The sequence below is a fragment of the Chanodichthys erythropterus genome, chromosome 16 (genome assembly GCF_024489055.1).
Source record: "Chanodichthys erythropterus isolate Z2021 chromosome 16, ASM2448905v1, whole genome shotgun sequence".
Lineage (NCBI taxonomy): Eukaryota > Metazoa > Chordata > Actinopteri > Cypriniformes > Xenocyprididae > Chanodichthys > Chanodichthys erythropterus.
In genome coordinates, this window is record NC_090236.1 from 30,617,531 (window position 1) to 30,638,337 (window position 20,807).

Genomic DNA, 20,807 nt, shown 5'->3' on the forward strand with positions numbered 1-20,807 from the left:
TGTGAACCGTAGTTGAGTTGATTTTTCCCCTGTAATTTAAGTTTATGGAATGAGCTGGTAATATTAGGGCACACAAACTTAACCTTGTCGGGATAAGGCATAAAGCTGCGGATATAGGCTATGTGGGAGGGTGTTAACGCAATGCAAACTACACAGCGGGACATTATAGTTTTGATACATCGCAGTGCTGCAGCATTATGAAATGCTGGCCTATATAGTTTCCTCTCTGGTTGGGAGTTTTAAATAGCCGGCTGTTACGAAGTCTTTTAAGAGCAGGAAATAGAAGTCCGCTAAATAGTCCTACCGGGATTTATCATCAAGACATTCTTAAATACTCAATCGCATTACCGTCTGTCCTCAGAGCCAAAAGAATAGCCTGCTTGACATCCAAATGTTACAATTGTCATTGTCATTATGTTGAATTTAGCCTACATGTTCGAGAGTATTGAAAAATAATTATTGAGTCCATTTATTGAAAAATATTTTTTAAAAAGTCATTTAGTAACTCTGTAAATGTCAAAAGGTGTAATAGTAATGTTAAGTGGCATACAAATAATAGTTATAGACATATTTTCCAGATAACAAACATCATCAGTACACATTTTTGAGTATCGAGAAGTTTTCTTAATGTACACCGAAACATAAAAACGTCAGAATATGCCGTTAAAAAAACACCTAATGACCTTGACACACACACACACCCACACACACACACACACACACACACACACACACACACACACACACACACACACACACACACACACACACACACACACACACACACACGTTTTCTTGTCACATGACAACAAAATTGACTCCTTGAACATTGATTTAGTGGATACAACTTTTTCAAACATTTACATTATTTGAAAATAAAATAGTTTCAGTACTTATTATATTACTCTTTTTTATGGTCTTAGGAAAGTCACACCACCTAGACATTTTTTTATTTAAGCCCCACAAATATTGTAAAACTTTTTATTCAGACGTTGATAACATGTTCGTCATATCAGAGCAGTATTTAAGTCATAATAACTTAAAAAATCATGTTGCTGACAATATTGCAACTAATGAAGTACAGGGCCCTCGTTAAGATTCCTCCTTTCATAATCCTCTCCTTTCTAAAAACAGTGTGCTTTTGGAGACTAGTTTTAGCCTGCAAAGTTTATTGGTTCATTAGTTTTTTGGAGCATAAAATAAGGTCATTATAGTGTTGGAGTTCTGAAAGCACTAAATTCCATAAAAATGATTTTTTTTGTGTGTTTTTAATGGTTGTATTATTTAATTAAATATTTATTTTTTATGTATTAATGGATTTATTTATATATTTAATCCACTTTTATATTGCCTATTTACATTCCTGTAAATTGCTGAAAATATTATTAGAGTAAATTTTTTTGTTCCATGATAAAACGTCCTGAAATGTCTTTTATTTTCAGGTGCAATCATGGAGGGCCTTGTCTGAAGTGGATTCATCATAATACTTCTAACTGATATAACATATAACATAACATTTACACAGCAGCAGTCATGGCTGAGAGGGCAAACTTTGGGGCTCAGAGGGTCTCACGGCCACAGGGCTCACTCCCGCCAGAACCCATCGACATTATCCGGACAAAGGCTAGATCCAGAAGAGTCCGGATCAATGTGGGTGGGCTGGTCCATGAGGTGCTATGGAGAACCCTAGACCGACTGCCGCGAACCCGTCTGGGGAAACTCAGAGACTGCAACACCCATGAAACCTTAATGGAGATCTGCGACGACTACAGTCTAAATGACAATGAGTATTTCTTTGACAGGCACCCCGGTGCCTTTTCCTCCATTTTAAACTTTTACCGGACTGGCAAGCTACACATGATGGAAGAGATGTGCGCTCTGTCTTTTGGCCAGGAGCTTGACTACTGGGGCATTGATGAGATCTATCTGGAGTCTTGCTGCCAGGCACGGTACCATCAGAAGAAGGAGCAGATGAATGAAGAGCTAAGAAGAGAGGCTGAAACTCTCAGGGAGAAGGAAGGAGATCAGGTGGACACAGGCTGCTGTCCAGACAAAAGGCAGAAGCTCTGGGATTTGCTGGAGAAACCGAGCTCTTCTGTGGCGGCCAAGGTAGGGCAAGCACATGGTCCACACACTACCAAATATCAGAGTATAGCCACACAAAATGATCACATTATGATATTTCCACTTAGGATGTTTTTTTCTGAGCATCTGAGAGAACATTAGATCAACAAACTAGCACTTAAAAAACACCAAAGAATGATAATCCAAATATTCAATTTGAAATGAATTATTAATTTGTTTTAGAATGACTAGGGGCCAATTCAAGGGTAAAGTTTGGGCTGAAAAATTGATGCCAAGACTGATGCCAGCTGTGATATGATGAAATATGAAACCCAAAGATGAATTTATAAATATACACATCCCATATGCATTTTCTCGGCTGTCATGATTGACATATTAGCCCAGGCTTTTATGCCACAAAAGAAGAGGCATATTTTTACGGTATATAGAGGGAAGATTTATGGTACTGAATGTCGGTGTGTGGAACTATTTTGGCTGCATTTTCCATCTGAGATTGTTGCTGTTGCTGATGTGGGGAAGTGCTGCATGGATGACTAATATGTGCACATCTTAAATAAGAATGATTAAGAATGATTCATTAAAACAATAAGCCTGTACAATTAAAAAAATAGCCCTTTAAATATCTCTCATTGCGGGTTTAAGTACGTTTTGACTAATCATATTTTATTACACATTAGTAGATTGTCCCGGTAGAAGGTTGTTGAGAGTATTGAAATGCTTTTTCACAGCTGTTCAGGAGCTTTGTCTCCACTCACTGCCCAGTCCCAATACACAGATCGCCTACTTCCCAGAATACAGACAGGGAAAGCAGTCAGAAGAGCCATTAGTGAAATGCTTTAATGTACAGCATTTTTTTTTCTTGCCCTTTGGCTCTTGAGAAAAGAGACTTTCCAAGGGGTAAATAAAAAAGTATTTTAAAGAAATGAAAAAAGGTAATGCATTTAATAAAACTCCTAAACATCCTAAAAAAATGCATTTTGCATCGTAATCAGTGTTGGGGAAAGTTACTTATAAAAGTAATGTGTTACAATATTGTGTTAAAAGTAACTAATTGCATTACTTAGTTACTTTTTATGGAAAGTAATGGGCTACGTTACTTTTGCGTTACTTTTTTTGCTTAAGCTGGCCTTGCTTATTTGTTTTATAATAACAAAAAAAAAGTTCTATTTTTGCAAATGTAATGGCCCTTTCACACCAAAAGCCTCAGGCTATTCACACCTCAAACAAACCTCTTAGCTGTGCTGCCATTCTGGATTGCAGAAGAATAGGACGCAGGTGAAGAAACTTTCACACACAGCAATAATAAGAAGAAAGAAACACAAATGTGGTTTAACTAAAGCAAATTTTGCTTATTAGTATGGTTGAATTGTACTATCAAATGTCAGCAGCAAAGACATTGGTTAATAAAGTGAGATTAAATACACAAAGTATATTTGTTATTTAACATATTTAATTATTGCAGGTTTGTGAATATTCTGAGTTTGCGTTTCATTGTTTTTATTCATTATGAGGAATACTGAGATGAGTAAATGCATGCTCACATTTAGTCCATCATGTTCACACAGCGCACACAACACCTCTGCACTTTCACCCGATTTCTCTCAACATGGGGAAAGAAGAGGTGTCAGTCAATAAATAGCAAAACAAAGTAAATTGTATTACTTATTTGAAAAAGTAACTCAGATATTTTGTTGTAAACTTAAAAATAAAGCGTTACTTTACTAGTTACTTGAAAAAAGTAATCTGATTACGTAACTCGCGTTACTTGTAATGCGTTACCCCCATCACTGATCGCAATGCTATCATCTTAACAGTAAAGACGTTACCACTGCAATCCTGACAGCTAACATTCTCAATACATTGATCATACATAAAGTGATTATAGATTATATTTTAACTACCTTTTGTAACCATATGTTACACCTTTATTCCAAACATTTAATGTTAAACATTTGGTGCAGAACTGCTACTGAACTCAGTGTAACTGAAAGTAAAGGCTGATGGAAAGAAACAAAGGGAACATTGGAAAAAGTGAGGAGATAATGGACAGATGGTAATCCTCATAAACATTCCCACTATAGCTGACTCAGTAAACTCTAAGTATCAATTTACACTGCATTCATGTGTTTGCTAGGGCATATTTGTCAACAACTGTTACCTGACCAGAAAGGACAAGCTACATCATCTTGCTCTGATTCATTGTGTCTGACAGATTTACTTTAGCATAATATGCGGGAGTGAGACTGGGCAGGTGGAGTTTCACGTTCTGCTCTTAGAGAGGAAGATGAAGGTTGAGTCACTGCCACTATGATTTGTTGCCAGTCAATCGTTTGAGTGAGTCAGCACAAACACACAACATCCATTCAGCTTACACCTATCGGCTATAATGTCCGCTCTGACAGGCAAGAAGCAGCTTTGTATTGACCGAAATCACCTTCAACTTAGTTCAGTTTATCATATCACCGCTGTGTTTACTGGAGGGAGGTTGAGATGTGAAAAAAAACTGGCAGGATTGCAACAAGCCTATTTAGATGGTATGGCAGACTTGTGATCACAATGTATAGCAGTATATTAAATACAAAGCAGTTCCCTTCAATAAACCCCAATTTACTGTCTGGTAATAAATGCAACTCTGAATTTTAACATGTTTGGATCTGCGTTTTGGGGAAAACATGAGCTCCTAGATTAATGGCAAATGGTTCAAAACCTTGACCTCCACCTTCACTTCTGTGGGTTCAGTGGTTTGGTTATTGGACACTGCCTTTTGAGCAGGAAATGACTAGTGGGTTACTGAGGAGGTATTTCCCAATGCGTGTTGATAGCATATTGCTGGCAGAATATTGCCAATAATACGATACTTTGATGCATGATCAGTTTCAGTACATTTCCGTTATACAGTGTATATATATATACAGTCAATACAGACATTTTTTATATATTTTTACTAGTGGGTGCAGGACACTATAGTTCATTTATGTAAGTAAGGATATCAAAATAAAGTAAACTGTGACGTATTGTAGCCAAAAATTCTCCATACAGTGGACTACCACTAAAATTGATAAAAATTTGGAACCAAAAATTATTCAGACACTTTGACCTGACCATGTTTTGCTTAAGTGTTATCTGACATAATTAAGATGAATTTTTCGGACTCAGTTTAACTCGGAGATCTTGTCATATTTGATTACCATTTTTTTAAACTATAGTGAATAAACTGTATTAATGAATGAAATGTTCAATGAGTCTGAATAAATTTTGGTTTGACTGTATATATGATTTTTATATTGTATACATAATTTAGTTATAAAATAGTTATATATAATTTTCTTTATAGGTTGGGATGGTCTTCCCAGCAGTAACATGCTTTGCAGAGCCTATTATATTATGGCAAATAAACTGTTATAAGTAAACTGTTACATTTTTATTGTTATTTTTATCATATTATACAAAAGATAATATATTTGCAACTGGACAGTTGCTATGTGGTTGAAAAGATAAAGCTAACAGTACCTAGTTTAGTGGTCAGCACACTGCTCTCTGTGAGGCAATGGAGACTTAATCTCCTTTGGTGATTTACCTAGTCTGCTCCTACAAATAGACTGCTGGCATTCTGTCTGGCTTATGGCTACAGTGTGTAATGTGGTCACGTGTTTAGCCAGAGCAGTTAATCAATTAGTGAAGGCAGTTTTCCACCCTACGGAAGTTATTAGGAGCATTAGGGGACGCTGACTTTTCCACATTGTTTCCGCTGTTTCAGAATGCCATGCAAACATTGTTAAAATTCCCTAGGAAGATGAACTTTTTCCATTTAAACCAGCTATTTTCTTGTCTTAGAACAAAAACTTTGTGACATCTCTATGGTTTAATGTGCTGGATGAGGAGTGAGGTATCTGGTGTATCTGGGGTTTTCCATTTTGTTTCACCTTGATATTCTTCTTATTTCAGAGGACTTGTGTGGTGTGTGTCCTCTCAAAAGGTCAGAGGACTCTAACCCTTTTTATCATATGATCAGGCTGAGCTAATTTAAAGAGCTCTGTCACATCACCTTGGTTTGTGTTGCATGCATAAACATCCTGAGCCTTTAGTAAGCAATGCAAAGAAACATAAAAATATAGTATAACTACAATGGATGAAGGTGATTAATACTTCAGGAGATGATTTTGGTTGTATTTGTCTTCCTCTCATGTTCATTTCAGCTGTTATGATGTCTTCATTTGGTAGTCTAACCATTAAATTTATTCTCAGAATATTAAACAAGATTTCTGCTAATGAAAATACAAAATGAAGTGCCTTATACTTTTGCGAGGGAAATATATATTTAAATGTCTGTTCCTCTACACGTGTCCCACAGAGAAAGTGAATCATCTCTCTTCTAAGGGATACTTTTACATAACTATAACTAAAATGCTTAAATAAAAATTAATTTTAATTATATCTTAATTATTTCAAATTATTTAAGATATATATAGTATATCTAATTATATATATATATATATATATATATATATATATATATATATATATATATATATATATATATATATATATATATATACACACAATCAAACCAAATTTTATTCAGACACCTTGAACATTTCATTCATTAATACAGTTTATTCATTACAGTTTAAAAAAATGGTAATAAAATATGACAAGAGTTATACAGTTATACTGTGTCAAAAAACACTTAAGCAAAACATGGTCAGGTCAAAGTGTCTAAATAATTTTGGGACTTCAAAGTTTTATTGGTAGTCCACTGTATGAAGAATTTTTGGGTATAATATGTCACAGTTTACTTAATTTTGCTATCCTCACTTCCATAAATATAGTGTCCTGCACCCACTTTTAAAAATATATCAAAAATATCAAAAATGTCTTAATGATTTTTGGTTTGACTGTGTGTATATATGAATGTTGGATAGCTCCAAGATTATATAGTGCTGTCAAACGATTAATCGCGATTAATCGCATCTAAAATAAACGTTTGTGTTTACATAATAATGTTTAATAAAATATACACGGTTTATGTGTGTGTACATGTGTGTGTACTGTGTATATTTATTATTTGTATATAAATACACACACATGCATGTATATATTTACATGTATACATGTACAAATATTTATATTTACATTTATTATAGAATTTATATTATATATAAATACAATATGTTTTTGTTAAATATATGCATGCATGTGTGTGTATTTATATATAACTAATAACACAGTACATACACATATATTATGTAAACACAAATTTTATTTTGGATGCCATTAATCACAATTAATCATTTGACAGCACTAATATATAATGCATTCCTGGAGCTATCCAACATTCATCAAAAAATATATATACATTTATCTATAATAAATGTGATCTCTATGTAAAATGCAATAAATGTTATTTTTTTACATTTTTATTGCATTTTTATGAATGTCACATAGCTAGGATTCATACTCGATAATGAGAGACTTCTAATCAGATACCATAATGTGTAAAGAGGTGTTCACTGCAGATTGTTTTGATGAGATCACTGTTCCTCTGAAATGTCAGTGGTGTTAATAATTTATGTTTATTTACAGTAATTGATCATGACATGATACTCTATGCTCTCAGCTATAGAGCGGAAAATCTCTGCACAAAGCACAGGGATGGGAAAGGGGGAGAAGGGGAAAAAGAAAGGAAAAGCTCTTTGTCTGTGGAGGTTCTGTTACTAAATAAAGAGGCTTGGTTTCTGGCCGAGACTCTGAGTGCAAGGAGATACCCGGTGAATTCCCCTCTTAGCCATCATGGAGGTCAACAGACAAAGTAAATGTGAAGAAGAGTAAAGGTTACATCCAGTGCTCTTTTAAGAGTCTGTTAGATCCTGTTAACTACAGTGAGATTGCATTAATCATTTTAAAACAATTCACCCTTTATCCACTTCAGTAAAGATGTTATTTCTCAATGTACTTTTAGAGTGCGGTTGGTAAATTGATCTCGTCTTACAATTATTATGGACTGAGCAGAGCTATGTTCATGTGAATAATGTGCTGTAAGTTGACAGAATGTTTAATGTGGTATTTCTACTTTTATCTTAATTTAATTACATTTCAAACATGAAATAATGGTGTTGAAAACAATTAACTGATTTTCAAAACAATGGAGACTATTGAAGATACAGGGTTTTCAGAACTTACTGTCTATATATTTATCACTGTGCTCAGATTTTGCCGGAAAAAAATCTAGAAAAAAAAAAACAAACATTTTTTCCAGAGAGTTCAGACGTAGGTTAAAACTATGAACTTCAAAGTTGATATATCCTCAGATGAGAATAGACTTTTCTGAATTGAAAGTAATTGTCATGTTATGTAATTCAGTGCTTTCAAAAAAGGAAGGGATGAGCTTGTGACCCAGAGGGAGCAAACTACTGTACATCAGCCCAACGTGGGTGTTGAACAGTGGAACAAGTCCTTTAGCCTCACTGCCGACTCAGAGGAGTTTCCATCCCCCACAATGTCACACAATTATGTAGTTAAGCCTGGGAAACCTAAAGGGATTTATCTTTAATCTGAGTAATGAACAAACAAAATAGCTACAGTTCCACCTTTCATTCCACTCCGATGGATAAAATCCCACATAGTGGATGTCTGCTACAAGTTATAGACAAGAACTGATCCTATAATTGAAGGTTCATTGAGGGTTAAAGCCAATTACTAATGTAGCGTGACCTACAGTAACCATTGAGTCCATCGGTAGTGCGTCTAATATTCTTTTAGCATGTATGACCTTGTCACATTTTCATATTCAGGATATTTCATAATCTGGAGGTTAAACGTGAATTTTATTACAATAGTAACATTTTTAACGCTTTTCCTTAATACCTTTTAATCCTAAAAGACTGCATACCGAGGGATGTTCAAATTCAGATACAATTATGAACAAGGCGAAAAGTGTAGTTTTGTGCTACACACTGATAAGTGCTCGGAAAAGACGATTTAAGACGATTATCTGCTGTGGTGAAACAAAACTCGTGCAAAGTCAAAGGTGCTCAAGGGGAATCTGCCAGTCAGACTCAGTTTTGAGCTGTGAAAGTATCACTAGCAAAACATTTTTTACATGACATAGCTAAAAATGTACTTTTCTGTGGTGGATCAATATTGAGAATATTCATTAATATCAAAACAGTCAATGGGAATATAAAGACTACAGGCCAGATGTGCTAAACAGGGCAAGTTAGCATGAGACCGCAATCCCGTAAAAACGCAAATGGTAGTGGAAAGTTATGCGGGTGATCTACTGATTAAAGAACACAGACAAAGCCATTTCAAGAGCAAAATGGGTTAAGACATGCTTTTTTGTTCTGGCATTAAATAATGGCGTAAATACTAGTAAATTGACTGGTGCAAACCTTAGTAAATCATGCTGCATGATTTATTTAAATTCTCTACTCACTTAAATTTTGCATCTGAAAATGAAACTCCTACAAATGCATAAGCAATAAGGTCAGCTGCAAAAATAACTGTCCACACCTTTTCATCGCTGATTTTTCACTGTCTCCTGAGTCCTGACAGTAGCGCTGGCGCAAGCTGTTAATAAATCTGCCCTATAAGTCAAAAGTGGAGTTATTAAAATACTGAACATTATAACAAATATCTGATAAAAATACAGTGATGTTTAAAATTTTCTTTCATTGAAATCTATGTAATAAAGACTTGATGCATTTTAGGGCATGCCAGATTTCCTCCTGTCTCTTCATGTTATAGTCTATATTGACCTTTGGGTCACTGATCAAGTAATTGGATTCCTTTTCATTGTTATGTGACTCTTGTGTTAGTTTACACACACACACATCTTTTTTGCTATCTTAGTTAGGACATTCCATAGGCGTAATGGTTTTTATTCGTTACAAACTGTACATCCTATCCCCCCTACACTACCCCTGCCTCTAAACCTACCCATCACAGAAAACATTCTGCATTTTTACATTTTTAATAAAACATTGTTTACTATGTTTTTAAAGCTGTTTTAAACTTGAGGACTCATGAAAGGTCCACATATTTCATGTTTATGTCGTAATACTAGTGTAATACCCATGTCATTATACAAATTTGTGTCCTCATAAATCTCAAAAATGCACACACACACAGATATCTATATACAATTTAGGGTGTAGTACTGAAAGCAGAAAGCCAGTTTTTTGTTTTGTTTTGTTATTATTATTATTATTTTTTTTTTTTTTGTAAAAGCAAATCCGATCCTATGCTGTTGTACTAATGATGCTCTTTCTTAGGCAATCTTTGTGCTATTCATATATTGTGACAACAAAATACATGCTATTAGCTTCACCTTCCCAACCCACAAGGGCTAAAACCCTGCCACGGGCAGGAGCACTGCCAGTCTTGTAGGATAAGACTTAGAGTTTTATCCTCTGTGCTCAACCTCACCTTGAACCCAGTTGTGATTTCCGTTCCGTGAGATGCTTTTTTGGGGGACAAATGTCGGGCAAACTCTCGTGGATCTGGTATGAGGGCAGATTTGTTAGATTGTGTTAAAAATAGACAGTGGCAGTTGGACAGACTGAATAGCAGGCTGTACACTGTGTTTAAGTAGAGGTTGCCTGCCTACCCCACTTGTGAGGCTGAATATTTCGCATGCGAGTAAGTGGTAGGCTGAGGGCTAGCCTGTAAATCACAAGCAGTCATCAGGGTCACATTATTGACTAATCACTATAATCACGACCCCCTGCTTCCTCCCACCCCCGCGCACGCAAAGACACTGTCAAACACAGAGTAGTCATCTTACTATCTTGTAGCTCAGCTCAGCTGCTTTCATGCGTGTTGGAACCTCCATTCGTTTCGCAAGCACATGGACGGCACATTGCGCATTATAGAGGAACTGGATATAGTGTGTCTCTTACTCAGCAAAAGCTACTTGACAAATGTGGGAGTTAAGCTCCAAATTAACCTGTCCTATAAAAAAACACACAATCAAACAGATCCCATGACATTCCTTTATAAATAACCCTTCAGTATCGATCAAGACATTCTTGGGTTTCCAGACAGGGTTTCTTCTTCCTCTCATGGCTGTAATGATAACAGTGTTCTCCAGAAATAATTTAACCTTCAGTTCCTCTCAGAAAGAGAGAGGTCTCTTCTGAAGAGCTGGGACTGGCTGAATGGGATGCTTTGTTTAGTTTTACAGTTTGAACTGCATTACATAACAAAATGTACTTCTCAATACGCAATTTGTTTGACAAAAGTAAGCATTTTTATTTAAATGCTTACAGCAGAAAAGCTTTTCTCAACCAGTCCAGCAGAGAGAAAACTGGAACAAGGGTCTGTCAAACAATAGATGGCAATATTGTTTGTGCAGGGATGTTTCTGAAAGAAGAGCTGAGAGCTTGGCCTGTTGTAATTGTTTGTGAGAGAACACATTACTGAGACATTTGAGCATCCAACCAAGGTTTGCAGATAAAAGAAGATGGATTTAGCACTCTAATTCCTGAAGCACAGGGCGTTTGCTGGATAAGTGGTTTGAAGAGTGAAGGAGCTGTCCGTGGTGCTGGTCTGACACATGAATCAGCTTTACCAAATATTCATTAGAAAAATAGAAAAATTCATATTTTTTTCCCTGGTCTTTGATTCGCATGTGAATCCTCCACTTTTTGTAATGCAGGTAAATCCACCTCACCATGGAGATTAAAAGGCAAATCCTCATGTTCGGCCAGATTGCCTTCAGTTTTTCCACATTATTTATTATTTGTGATTATTTTCAGATCCTCAGTTCAGTGCCAAGACAATAATTCTGAATGAGAAAAATCAACCAGATTTTTTGTACAAGCTCACCATAAAAGCCAGATGTTCCAAGGACCAAAGCAGCACAACCTCACACGAAGAGACCTAAACCAGCCTTACAATGCATTTCACTTGACCCATTTCACCCTCCCTTTATTAGATTTATTGTTTAAAAACCTTACACTCTGCTCATGTACATTGTGGTTCTGATTTTTTGCGGTCTAAAATTGTAAAGCGGTAAAAATTCAGTGGCTCCATAAAAGGACAATAAAATATGATGTAAAATTACTCACTAAAGACAAATATACGGAGCCCTGGACATGACATCCAAGAAAAAAAATAGTAGGCTAAATCGTGAGCACGATTTACTATTTCGTTCCATCAATTTATAAATCACATGATCGCTCAAATTAGTAAATCGAGAGAACGAATTAGTAAATCGTGCGCACAATATAATTTTTTTTCTTGCTTGTCATGTGCAGGGCTCCATACAAATATGTATTGTTTTATGTATTTATTTTCATTTATTACACTGCTTTCTGGAATTCTCGATTCCGCTCAGTAGCGCCATCTAGTGGTCAAATATTTCCTAATATTTGCCGTTGTCCATGGCAAATCCTCGCCATTACCGTTTGCGATTGCTTTAGCATTAATATTATCGTAATATTGTTACAGGTTTCTTCTTGTTGCCGATTATTTTGTACATTGTAATGGATTGATTTTTCTTTCTTAGCAGTAGCTCTATAATAATATACAGGTAAGATTATGAAATGATAACATATACCAATATTTCTTGTCCACATATTTATTTATTTGGCAAGTAGTGTCGGTTACACTCTAAAAAATGCTGGGTTAAAAACAACCCAAGTTGGGTTGAAAATGGAAAAACCCAGTGATTGGGTTGTTTTAACCCAGCGGTTGGGTTAAATGTTTGCCCAACCTGCTGGGTAGTTTTTATTTAAACCAACTATTATTTAAAAATTGCTATATGACGAGCTTAAAATTAACCCAAAATAGTTATAATAGAAATTAAAAACCAGATGCAATTAGAGACAACAATAATAGACAAAAGGTGAATGTTTATTAATAAGCTTTAATATTTTATTAATATAAATTTAATAGTTTAATAGTTTATTAATATAAATTTATTAATAAGCAATTTAATAAATGTTTATTGTTTAGTAATTCTTCATTGAACATTAATAAATGTTCATTTCCAACATACTTTGGGTTAATTTTAATTAAGCAATACAGTAATTTTTAAACAATAGTTGAGTTAAATAAAACTACCCAGCAGGTTGGGCAAACATTTAACCCTACTGCTGGATTAAAACAACCCAATTGCTGGGTTTGCCCATTTTCAACCCAACTTGGGTTGTTTTTAACCCAGCATTTTTTAGAGTGTATGTGTCGGGGGTTTTTTTTACTAAAAATATTGGTTCCAACTTCCAATTGTACAATTTTGGCAATAATTTCTGAGCAGTTTTGAGATATTGAACTTCAAAGTTTTTGCATTCCATACTCTTTCCATACTTTCTAAAATGTACTCAACTTACGACAAAAATGTCAGTTAGAACCTTATAATTCCAATGTGATGATTAGCTGCCAGACAAAAAAAAGTTTCAAAAATGTCAGTGCTTTTAGTGATTTTATTATTTGTTTGTTTTTAGTTTGTTCCAAAAAGTTTATGAATTATTTTGAACTCTACATCTATTCGAAAAAAAATTGAACATGCTGAAAATCTGTCAAAACAGTGGACTGTATATAAGTTCACTGTAAAAAATTGTTTAATAACATAACACGAAAATAATGTCATAAACATGGACTAAAAACATAAAAAATAAAAGTCAATGCATATTGTTAATAACAAAAATATGAACAAAGAAACTTTTTAAATAAAATCCATACAGGTAATTATGAATATAAATTATTTGTGGTTCACACTTACATTTTAACAATATTTTACATAGTTTTAATAATGTTTTACTGTGAAAATTCTTTACAGTAAAACGGCATTGTACTGTCTTTTAAATTATATTTTTTGTAAGTAACTTACAATTAACCAAATAAATATTAAAATTAACCAATATTGTATATTTTTTACATTCTTTTTTGGTCAAAATTACTTAATGTCTACATGCTGCCATCAAAAAGAGCTACTTTTAAATTCTGTGAAAACATCACAATCACCCAGCTATCATCATCTAGTGTCAGAACAGTGTAATGACACTAAAATCCAAGCAACATTCTGACTTTATGGTGACTTTAAGTTTGAAGGACATAAATTCCCAGCCCAATATGTCGCTGTGGTCAGCTCATTAATCAGTTTCACTGAGGTTCTGGGGGAAAAAACATTTAGGCACGTCATACAGGTCTCAGTTTAATGCCTCTGCTGACACATGTATTTGTTCTCAACACGAGATACAGGAGCGATAAGTACTGAAGGAGAAAGGCAGGAGGATTAGTTAACTGTCCTCATCTGTGGATCTGTATAAACGTGATTACATGGGCAGTGATCTCAACACAGGGAGATTTCTGGCTTTAGGCCAGGGCTTATGCGTATAGGGAAGCACAGGAAGCACCAAGAGATCCTTCAAGTCACCTAACCCTAATATAACTCTGTTTAGAGAAAGGGTACTACCTTGCTGATGTCACAAAAACTTTTGTTTATGTTTGTTTCATGGTTTCCCTAAGGGACGAAGCGGGTTCTTTGATTCTGTGGCATTTAGAAGTATTGCCATGTTCATTTTTATTGTCAGAATGACAGTTTGGAACTAAAAAATCAACTGAACTGGATCTCATTTGGATGGAATATAACATGTCCTGTAGAGTTACCTCAATGACCCTCTCTCCAGGGATTAAAATCAGCTCTTTTTTTACACTCATCATCGTGGTGCACCAACCTCTGACTGGACTTTAGGTATCTTGGTCACAGCCAGACGCTACTCAACCCTACCTGGCGGGGACAATCCCTGCGTCAAGCGATGGCAATTACAGCCTCTCTAGGGTCTATTCAGAGTCTGCATTACACAATGTAAAACACCTCTACAAACAAGCATATGCTTTTATTCGTGCCTACCCATTGACCCCGACATTTGTTTAGCCTGCCTCACCAGTTGTTTAACATACTCTAGCAACATTCAATACTTGGGTAATCAATGACAACAAAGCACTCTGGTGTAACCAGTGTAGAAATAGTTTCAGTGCAATTTTTTTGGTTTTACTTGCAGAGTTGACAGATCCATTGATGGTTAACTATTCACTGCATTATTTAAGCCCTCAACGAGACTTTTGAATGAACCTTCTCATACTGAAAGTGCGTTCATTGTAATGTAACGGTATTATTGCAATCGGAACATTGTGACATTTGTCGCTCTTGTTTGAGAACTGTATGAACCTTGTGAAAGGTGTTCACATTGTCATCTGTGTGGGAGGACATTTCAGGATAATTGTAATAGGATTGAGTTTCTATCTATAGTAAGGATATAGAAAGGTTAGGAGCTGTTACTCAGTCTTTCCCCTCCCCCCACAAGGGAAGAATCAACCTGTAATCTCTTTAGTCTTCCTTAAACATTGTAATATTAAGCACTCTAGTAAAGGATGATAAAGGAGTGGCATATTGCGCCATGGTACTGATCGTGTGAAATTAGCTAAATCATCCATTCCTCTGTGGATCATGTATTTTTAAGAGATTTGAACAATTTTAATGACTTTTATAGGTGTCAAACACAATTCTCGTGTAATATCGTGAAGAAGTGGATAAAATGTGCTGAATATGTAAAAGTGTGTTATTATATCTCTTTCATAAGGGTATGTGTGGCTTCCACAATAGCAGGACACTGTCAAGGTCAGCCGTTTTATTCTCCACCCAGGATCATTATTAATCCCCTCTTAATGCAGTTCCAGTGAAGGAGTAACAGTTCCTCAATTTATTGCTCAGTGTCTTTTGTAGTATATCATTGTTTGTTATATCTTTGTGGATGAGATTATAATTTATAAGGGCACAATGGCAGTACAATAATTTAAAGGTTCCCCTAATAACCTACAGTTTAATTTCAAAATAGTAAACTCAAAAAGTAAGTCAAAGTAAACGAGTGTTGTAACCTGAAGCTGATGGCATCATAAAAAAAAATCAATTTCGTATCATTTAAGGCTTTTGAAGAGGCCTAAAATTCATACAACAATTTTAAGTCTGGTTTTTGTTTTGTTTTTTCACAATAGCTATAGAAATAATGAAGTTGCAACGCTATCTCACTACCAATTCGTATGTATTTTACGAGGTGGCTAATTCATACAAATTACTTTTCCACATAACTAGTAATAGAAAAGTAATGGATTACTTTTAAATTTAAACAACAAAATATCTGAGTTACTTTTTCAAACAAGTAATGCAAGTTACTTTGTTTTCCAAATTTATTGAGTACACCTCTTCTGTCATGTTGAGAGAAATCGTAAGTAAGGTGCAGAGGCGTTGTGTGCGCTGCAAACATTATTGTAGTTCTAGACTAAAAGTAAGAATGCATTTACTCATCTCACTCAGAGTATTATGCAAACCTGCAATAATTAATGCCTATTTGAACAACGTTCACAGGCTGACATTGTCATACACGTGTGAAAAGTTTTGCTTTAATTTTTTTTTTTTTTTTTAAGAATGTGATGTTTTCTCTACCTTTAATGCAGCAAACAGGGAAATTGATCTGATGAAATGCAATATAATAGCCAGACAAGAAACTCAGTCTGATCAGGGTTATTTGATTACCTTGCAACATGATTTAGATGACCTCACGGGACAATCTCCATATTCTAACAAAGTAGCTGATCAATAAGTGCTTGTCAAAGCCATTTGTGAATTGTGCAGCAGGAGAATGAGAGAACAGGCGATGCAGATCACATTATCTTAATAAGGATAAGGGCATAGTTTATTTCACTCTCTCATTTCTGTTTCCAATCAGTCCCATTAGCTTTTGCATTATTATGAATTTTAAAGGTGCCCTAGAATAAAAAATTGAATTTATCTTGGCATAGTTAAATAACAAGAGTTCAGTACATGGAAATGACATACAGTGAGTCTCAAACACTGTTGTTTCCTCCTTCTTATATAAATCTCATTTGTTTAAAAGACCTCCGAAGAACAGGCAAATCTCAACATAACACCGACTGTTACGTAACATTAATATGTACGCCCCCAATATTTGCATATGCCAGCTCATGTTCAAGCATTAGACAAGGGCAGCCAGTATTAACGTCTGGATTTGTGCACAGGTGAATCAACAGACTAGGTAAGCAAGCAAGAACAATAGCGAAAAATGGCAGATGGAGCAATAATAACTGACATGATCCATGATAACATGATATTTTTAGTGATATTTGTAAATTGTCTTTCTAAATGTTTCGTTAGCATGTTGCTAATGTACTGTTAAATGTGGTTAAAGTTACCATCGTTTCTTACTGTATTCACGGAGACAAGACTGTTGTTATTTTCATTTTTTAAACACTTACAGTCTGTATAATTCATAAACACAACTTCATTCTTTATAAATCTCTCCAACAGTGTGTAATGTTAGCTTTAGCCACGGAGCACCATCAAACTCATTCAGAATCAAATGTAAACATCCAAATAAATACCACACTTACGTGATTAGACATGTTGCATGATGAACACTTTGTAAAGATCCATTTTGAGGGTTATATTAGCTGTGTGAACTTTGTTTATGCACTGTTTAAGGCAAGCACAAGCTCCGGGGGTGGGGAGCGTGAGCATTTAAAGGGGCCGCAGCCTAAATCGACTCATATTTAATGATGCCCCAAAATAGGCAGTTAAAAAAATAATTTAAAAAAATCTATGGGGTATTTTGAGCTGAAACTTCACAGACACATTCAGGGGACACCTTAGACTTATATTACATCTTGTAAAAAGAAGTTCTAGGGCACCTTTAAGAAACATCACTCATTCTTAGCTTAATGTTTTGAATATCTGCAACACTTCAAATATGTTTAAGTATTGTAAATTTTGATATGCTGTATGTTACAGTGTTACATGAGTATACAGTGGTTCCAAAGAAAAAAGTCAAATTAAATACATAAAATGTCTGAATATATCGATGTATTATATTGAATTAGTATTACTGTATATATGTGTGTGTTAATGTGAAAGTTTCATTTCACATCACTAAATGCTCTGTTTTTTTTTTTGTTTTGTTTTTTTGTTTTTGCAGATTCTGGCCATAATATCAATTCTGTTCATCATCCTCTCAACCATTGCACTGTCACTGAACACCCTGCCTGAATTACAAGTCATTGATGAATTCGGACAGTCCAATGACAACCCAAACCTGGCCCACGTTGAAGCCATTTGCATCGCCTGGTTCACTATGGAGTACATTCTCCGGTTCTTGTCTTCTCCAAACAAGTGGAAGTTCTTCAAAGGGCCTCTGAATGTCATTGATCTGTTGGCAATCCTCCCTTATTATGTCACAATATTCCTCACAGAATCCAACAAGAGTGTCCTCCAGTTCCAGAATGTGCGCAGGGTAGTTCAGATCTTCCGGATCATGAGAATCCTGAGAATTCTGAAACTCGCGAGACACTCGACTGGTCTTCAGTCTCTTGGGTTCACTCTGAGAAGAAGCTATAATGAACTCGGACTGTTGATATTGTTTTTAGCCATGGGCATCATGATCTTCTCAAGTCTGGTGTTCTTTGCTGAAAAAGATGAAGATGCTACGAAATTCACCAGTATTCCCGCTTCATTCTGGTGGGCAACAATTACCATGACAACTGTGGGTTATGGGGATATCTATCCACAAACACTCCTGGGCAAAATAGTGGGTGGCCTCTGTTGTATCGCCGGCGTCTTAGTAATTGCTCTGCCCATTCCTATAATTGTGAACAACTTCTCTGAGTTCTACAAAGAACAGAAGCGACAAGAGAAGGCTATCAAACGAAGAGAAGCACTTGAGAGGGCCAAGAGAAACGGGAGTATCGTTTCCATGAACCTGAAAGATGCCTTCGCTCGCAATATGGAACTACTGGACGTTGTGATCGAAAAGAATGAGGAGAAGGGCTCAGACAATCATCTTTCACCCAGTCGATGGAACTATCAGAAGAACCCAAACTCTGACTTGGGTTACAAAGGCCATGACGCAAAATATCAAGAAATAGGCCAGATGGCTTCTCCAGATCGGTTACTCAAACGTACTTCAAGCCCTCAGAGACTGAACGCAAAATCCCTTGAGCAAATGTACAACCAGATGACGGCTGCCTCATCCATGAGCAGCAGCGGACCTTCTGCTTTAAAAGTGAGCACTGTTGGTAGAGATGAAGAGATGGAGATGAAGGTAGTGCAATGTGAAAAACGGATCAAAGAGAGACCCATCACTGAGATCAGAAGCCTGTCCAGCGTGGACAGTTTCGCCAGCTGTGCCACAGACATCAGTGAGGTCGAAAGAAGCGCGCTACTGCCCAATTATGCAGGTGCGCAGACAAGACATCCCCGCGCTCCTCCGCCACTTGACCTCAGCCAGATCACCTCCCTGGAGAAACGAGCACCTGAGAAAGCTAAGCAGTCCACAATCATTAAAGAAGGCCTCTACGAGTTTGTTCAGTGCAAGTCAGACAACAGCACCATGTCGCAGGGTGAGGAGAACCAAAGCTTTGATCCGAGCGGTGAAAACGTGAGGAGCCCTCCACGAGGAAACCAAGTCAAAGTCAAGGGACTCAAAGTGAACTTCACCGAATCTGCAGACGAGGGGGCTTCCAGTTTGCACTTAGTCGTGACGGATGACGCGGCCACACTGACACCAAAGCTACCGGTATCTGACCCATTACTGCTGGTGGGTTCTCCTCGGCAGAGTCCCAGGTCCCCAGGGAAAGGCTTCGAAGGGGATGAAGCCACAAGCTCTCCAGGGTTCAGCTTGTCGTCTTCTGAAAGCCAAAGAGGGAGAAACCACGTCGACAGAGCTGCTGTTTCACCCACGTCCCCTAAAAGTGCACAAAACTGTGCTTCTGCAACGGTTGGTGCCGTTGGAGCAGAAGACAGCATTCAAAGTGGACAGAAGGTGGACAACCACCTCCTTTCCCCTGATATTCTGAAATCTTCAGGGGAGGGAGGTCGCTCACCACCGTGTGAAACTAGCATGTGATGTGCTGAGCTGCATTAACATGTTATCTGTGCAACGTGTTCACAGAACGACTGCATCCAAGAATGTGGACAGAAAGAGTAACTGATGTAGTGAAGGGGATTTTCTTTTGTCTTTCTTCGACACTATTGGACTGCATAGCCGCAGAGATTGACTTTATGATCCTGAGAGACAAGGTCTACACTCAACTTCAAGAGCTTAGTGATATTCATTCAGAGGGAGGACATTAAAGAACAAAACATAATCTTATGATAACATTATTATTTTTTAACAGTATGACCCTCCATGTGAAGGATTAGTTAGCTGAATTATATATCTTTTGAATCATAGACTGATTCAGGCAACTGTGATAAGATACCACAAATTCTTCATTGTAGATTTACAGCCCAGAGCAGATGTTGTAAGCATACCTATTTTTAAAGACTAACCACTGTAACATTTGTGTTGGGTTTGTTTAATAGTTCTGACCAAAGTGCTACCAGTGTAAATTGGCAGTCAGCATTTGACTTGAACGAATATTTTGACCAAAATATGCCTTCATTTGATGTTTTCTTGCTGAGTGATATTATTCCTCAATGGTCATATATGAAGCAACACAGTTTTCAGTTCTCTCTGCAAACGTGGATCAAATCAAATTCCATTTTTCTTTAACTGTCCCTTTGAGCAAGTAATACAAAGAAAAACTTACTCTTAACGAAAACAAAACGCGTCAGTACTATCTTTTCTTATATCTATACGAGCATGTCTGTTTCAGTAAAACGCAAGTTCACGTCTTTCCATTTGCATCACTTTATAGTTGAGCCATAG

At 36.3% G+C, this 20,807-nt stretch overlaps 1 protein-coding gene across 1 annotated transcript; it reads left to right on the top strand.

Annotated features, from left to right (window-relative positions):
- Positions 1-1,497: 1,497 nt before the first annotated feature.
- Positions 1,498-20,003, top strand: kcnb2a (potassium voltage-gated channel subfamily B member 2a). Its single transcript, XM_067363386.1, has 2 exons — positions 1,498-2,109; positions 18,078-20,003. Exons 1-2 carry the CDS (start codon positions 1,534-1,536, stop codon positions 20,001-20,003), a joined length of 2,502 nt encoding a protein of 833 aa, XP_067219487.1. The 5' UTR covers positions 1,498-1,533.
- The last annotated feature ends 804 nt before the right edge of the window (positions 20,004-20,807 follow it).

What these genes read in the sequence shown, in the direction of transcription:
- kcnb2a (XM_067363386.1), top strand. Translation starts at nt 1,534, where the DNA reads ATGGCTGAGAGGGCAAACTTTGGGGCTCAGAGGGTCTCACGGCCACAG. An exon ending in GCTCTTCTGTGGCGGCCAAG is followed by an intron (nt 2,110 to 18,077) that starts GTAGGGCAAGCA and finishes TTGTTTTTGCAG; the next exon opens with ATTCTGGCCATAATATCAAT.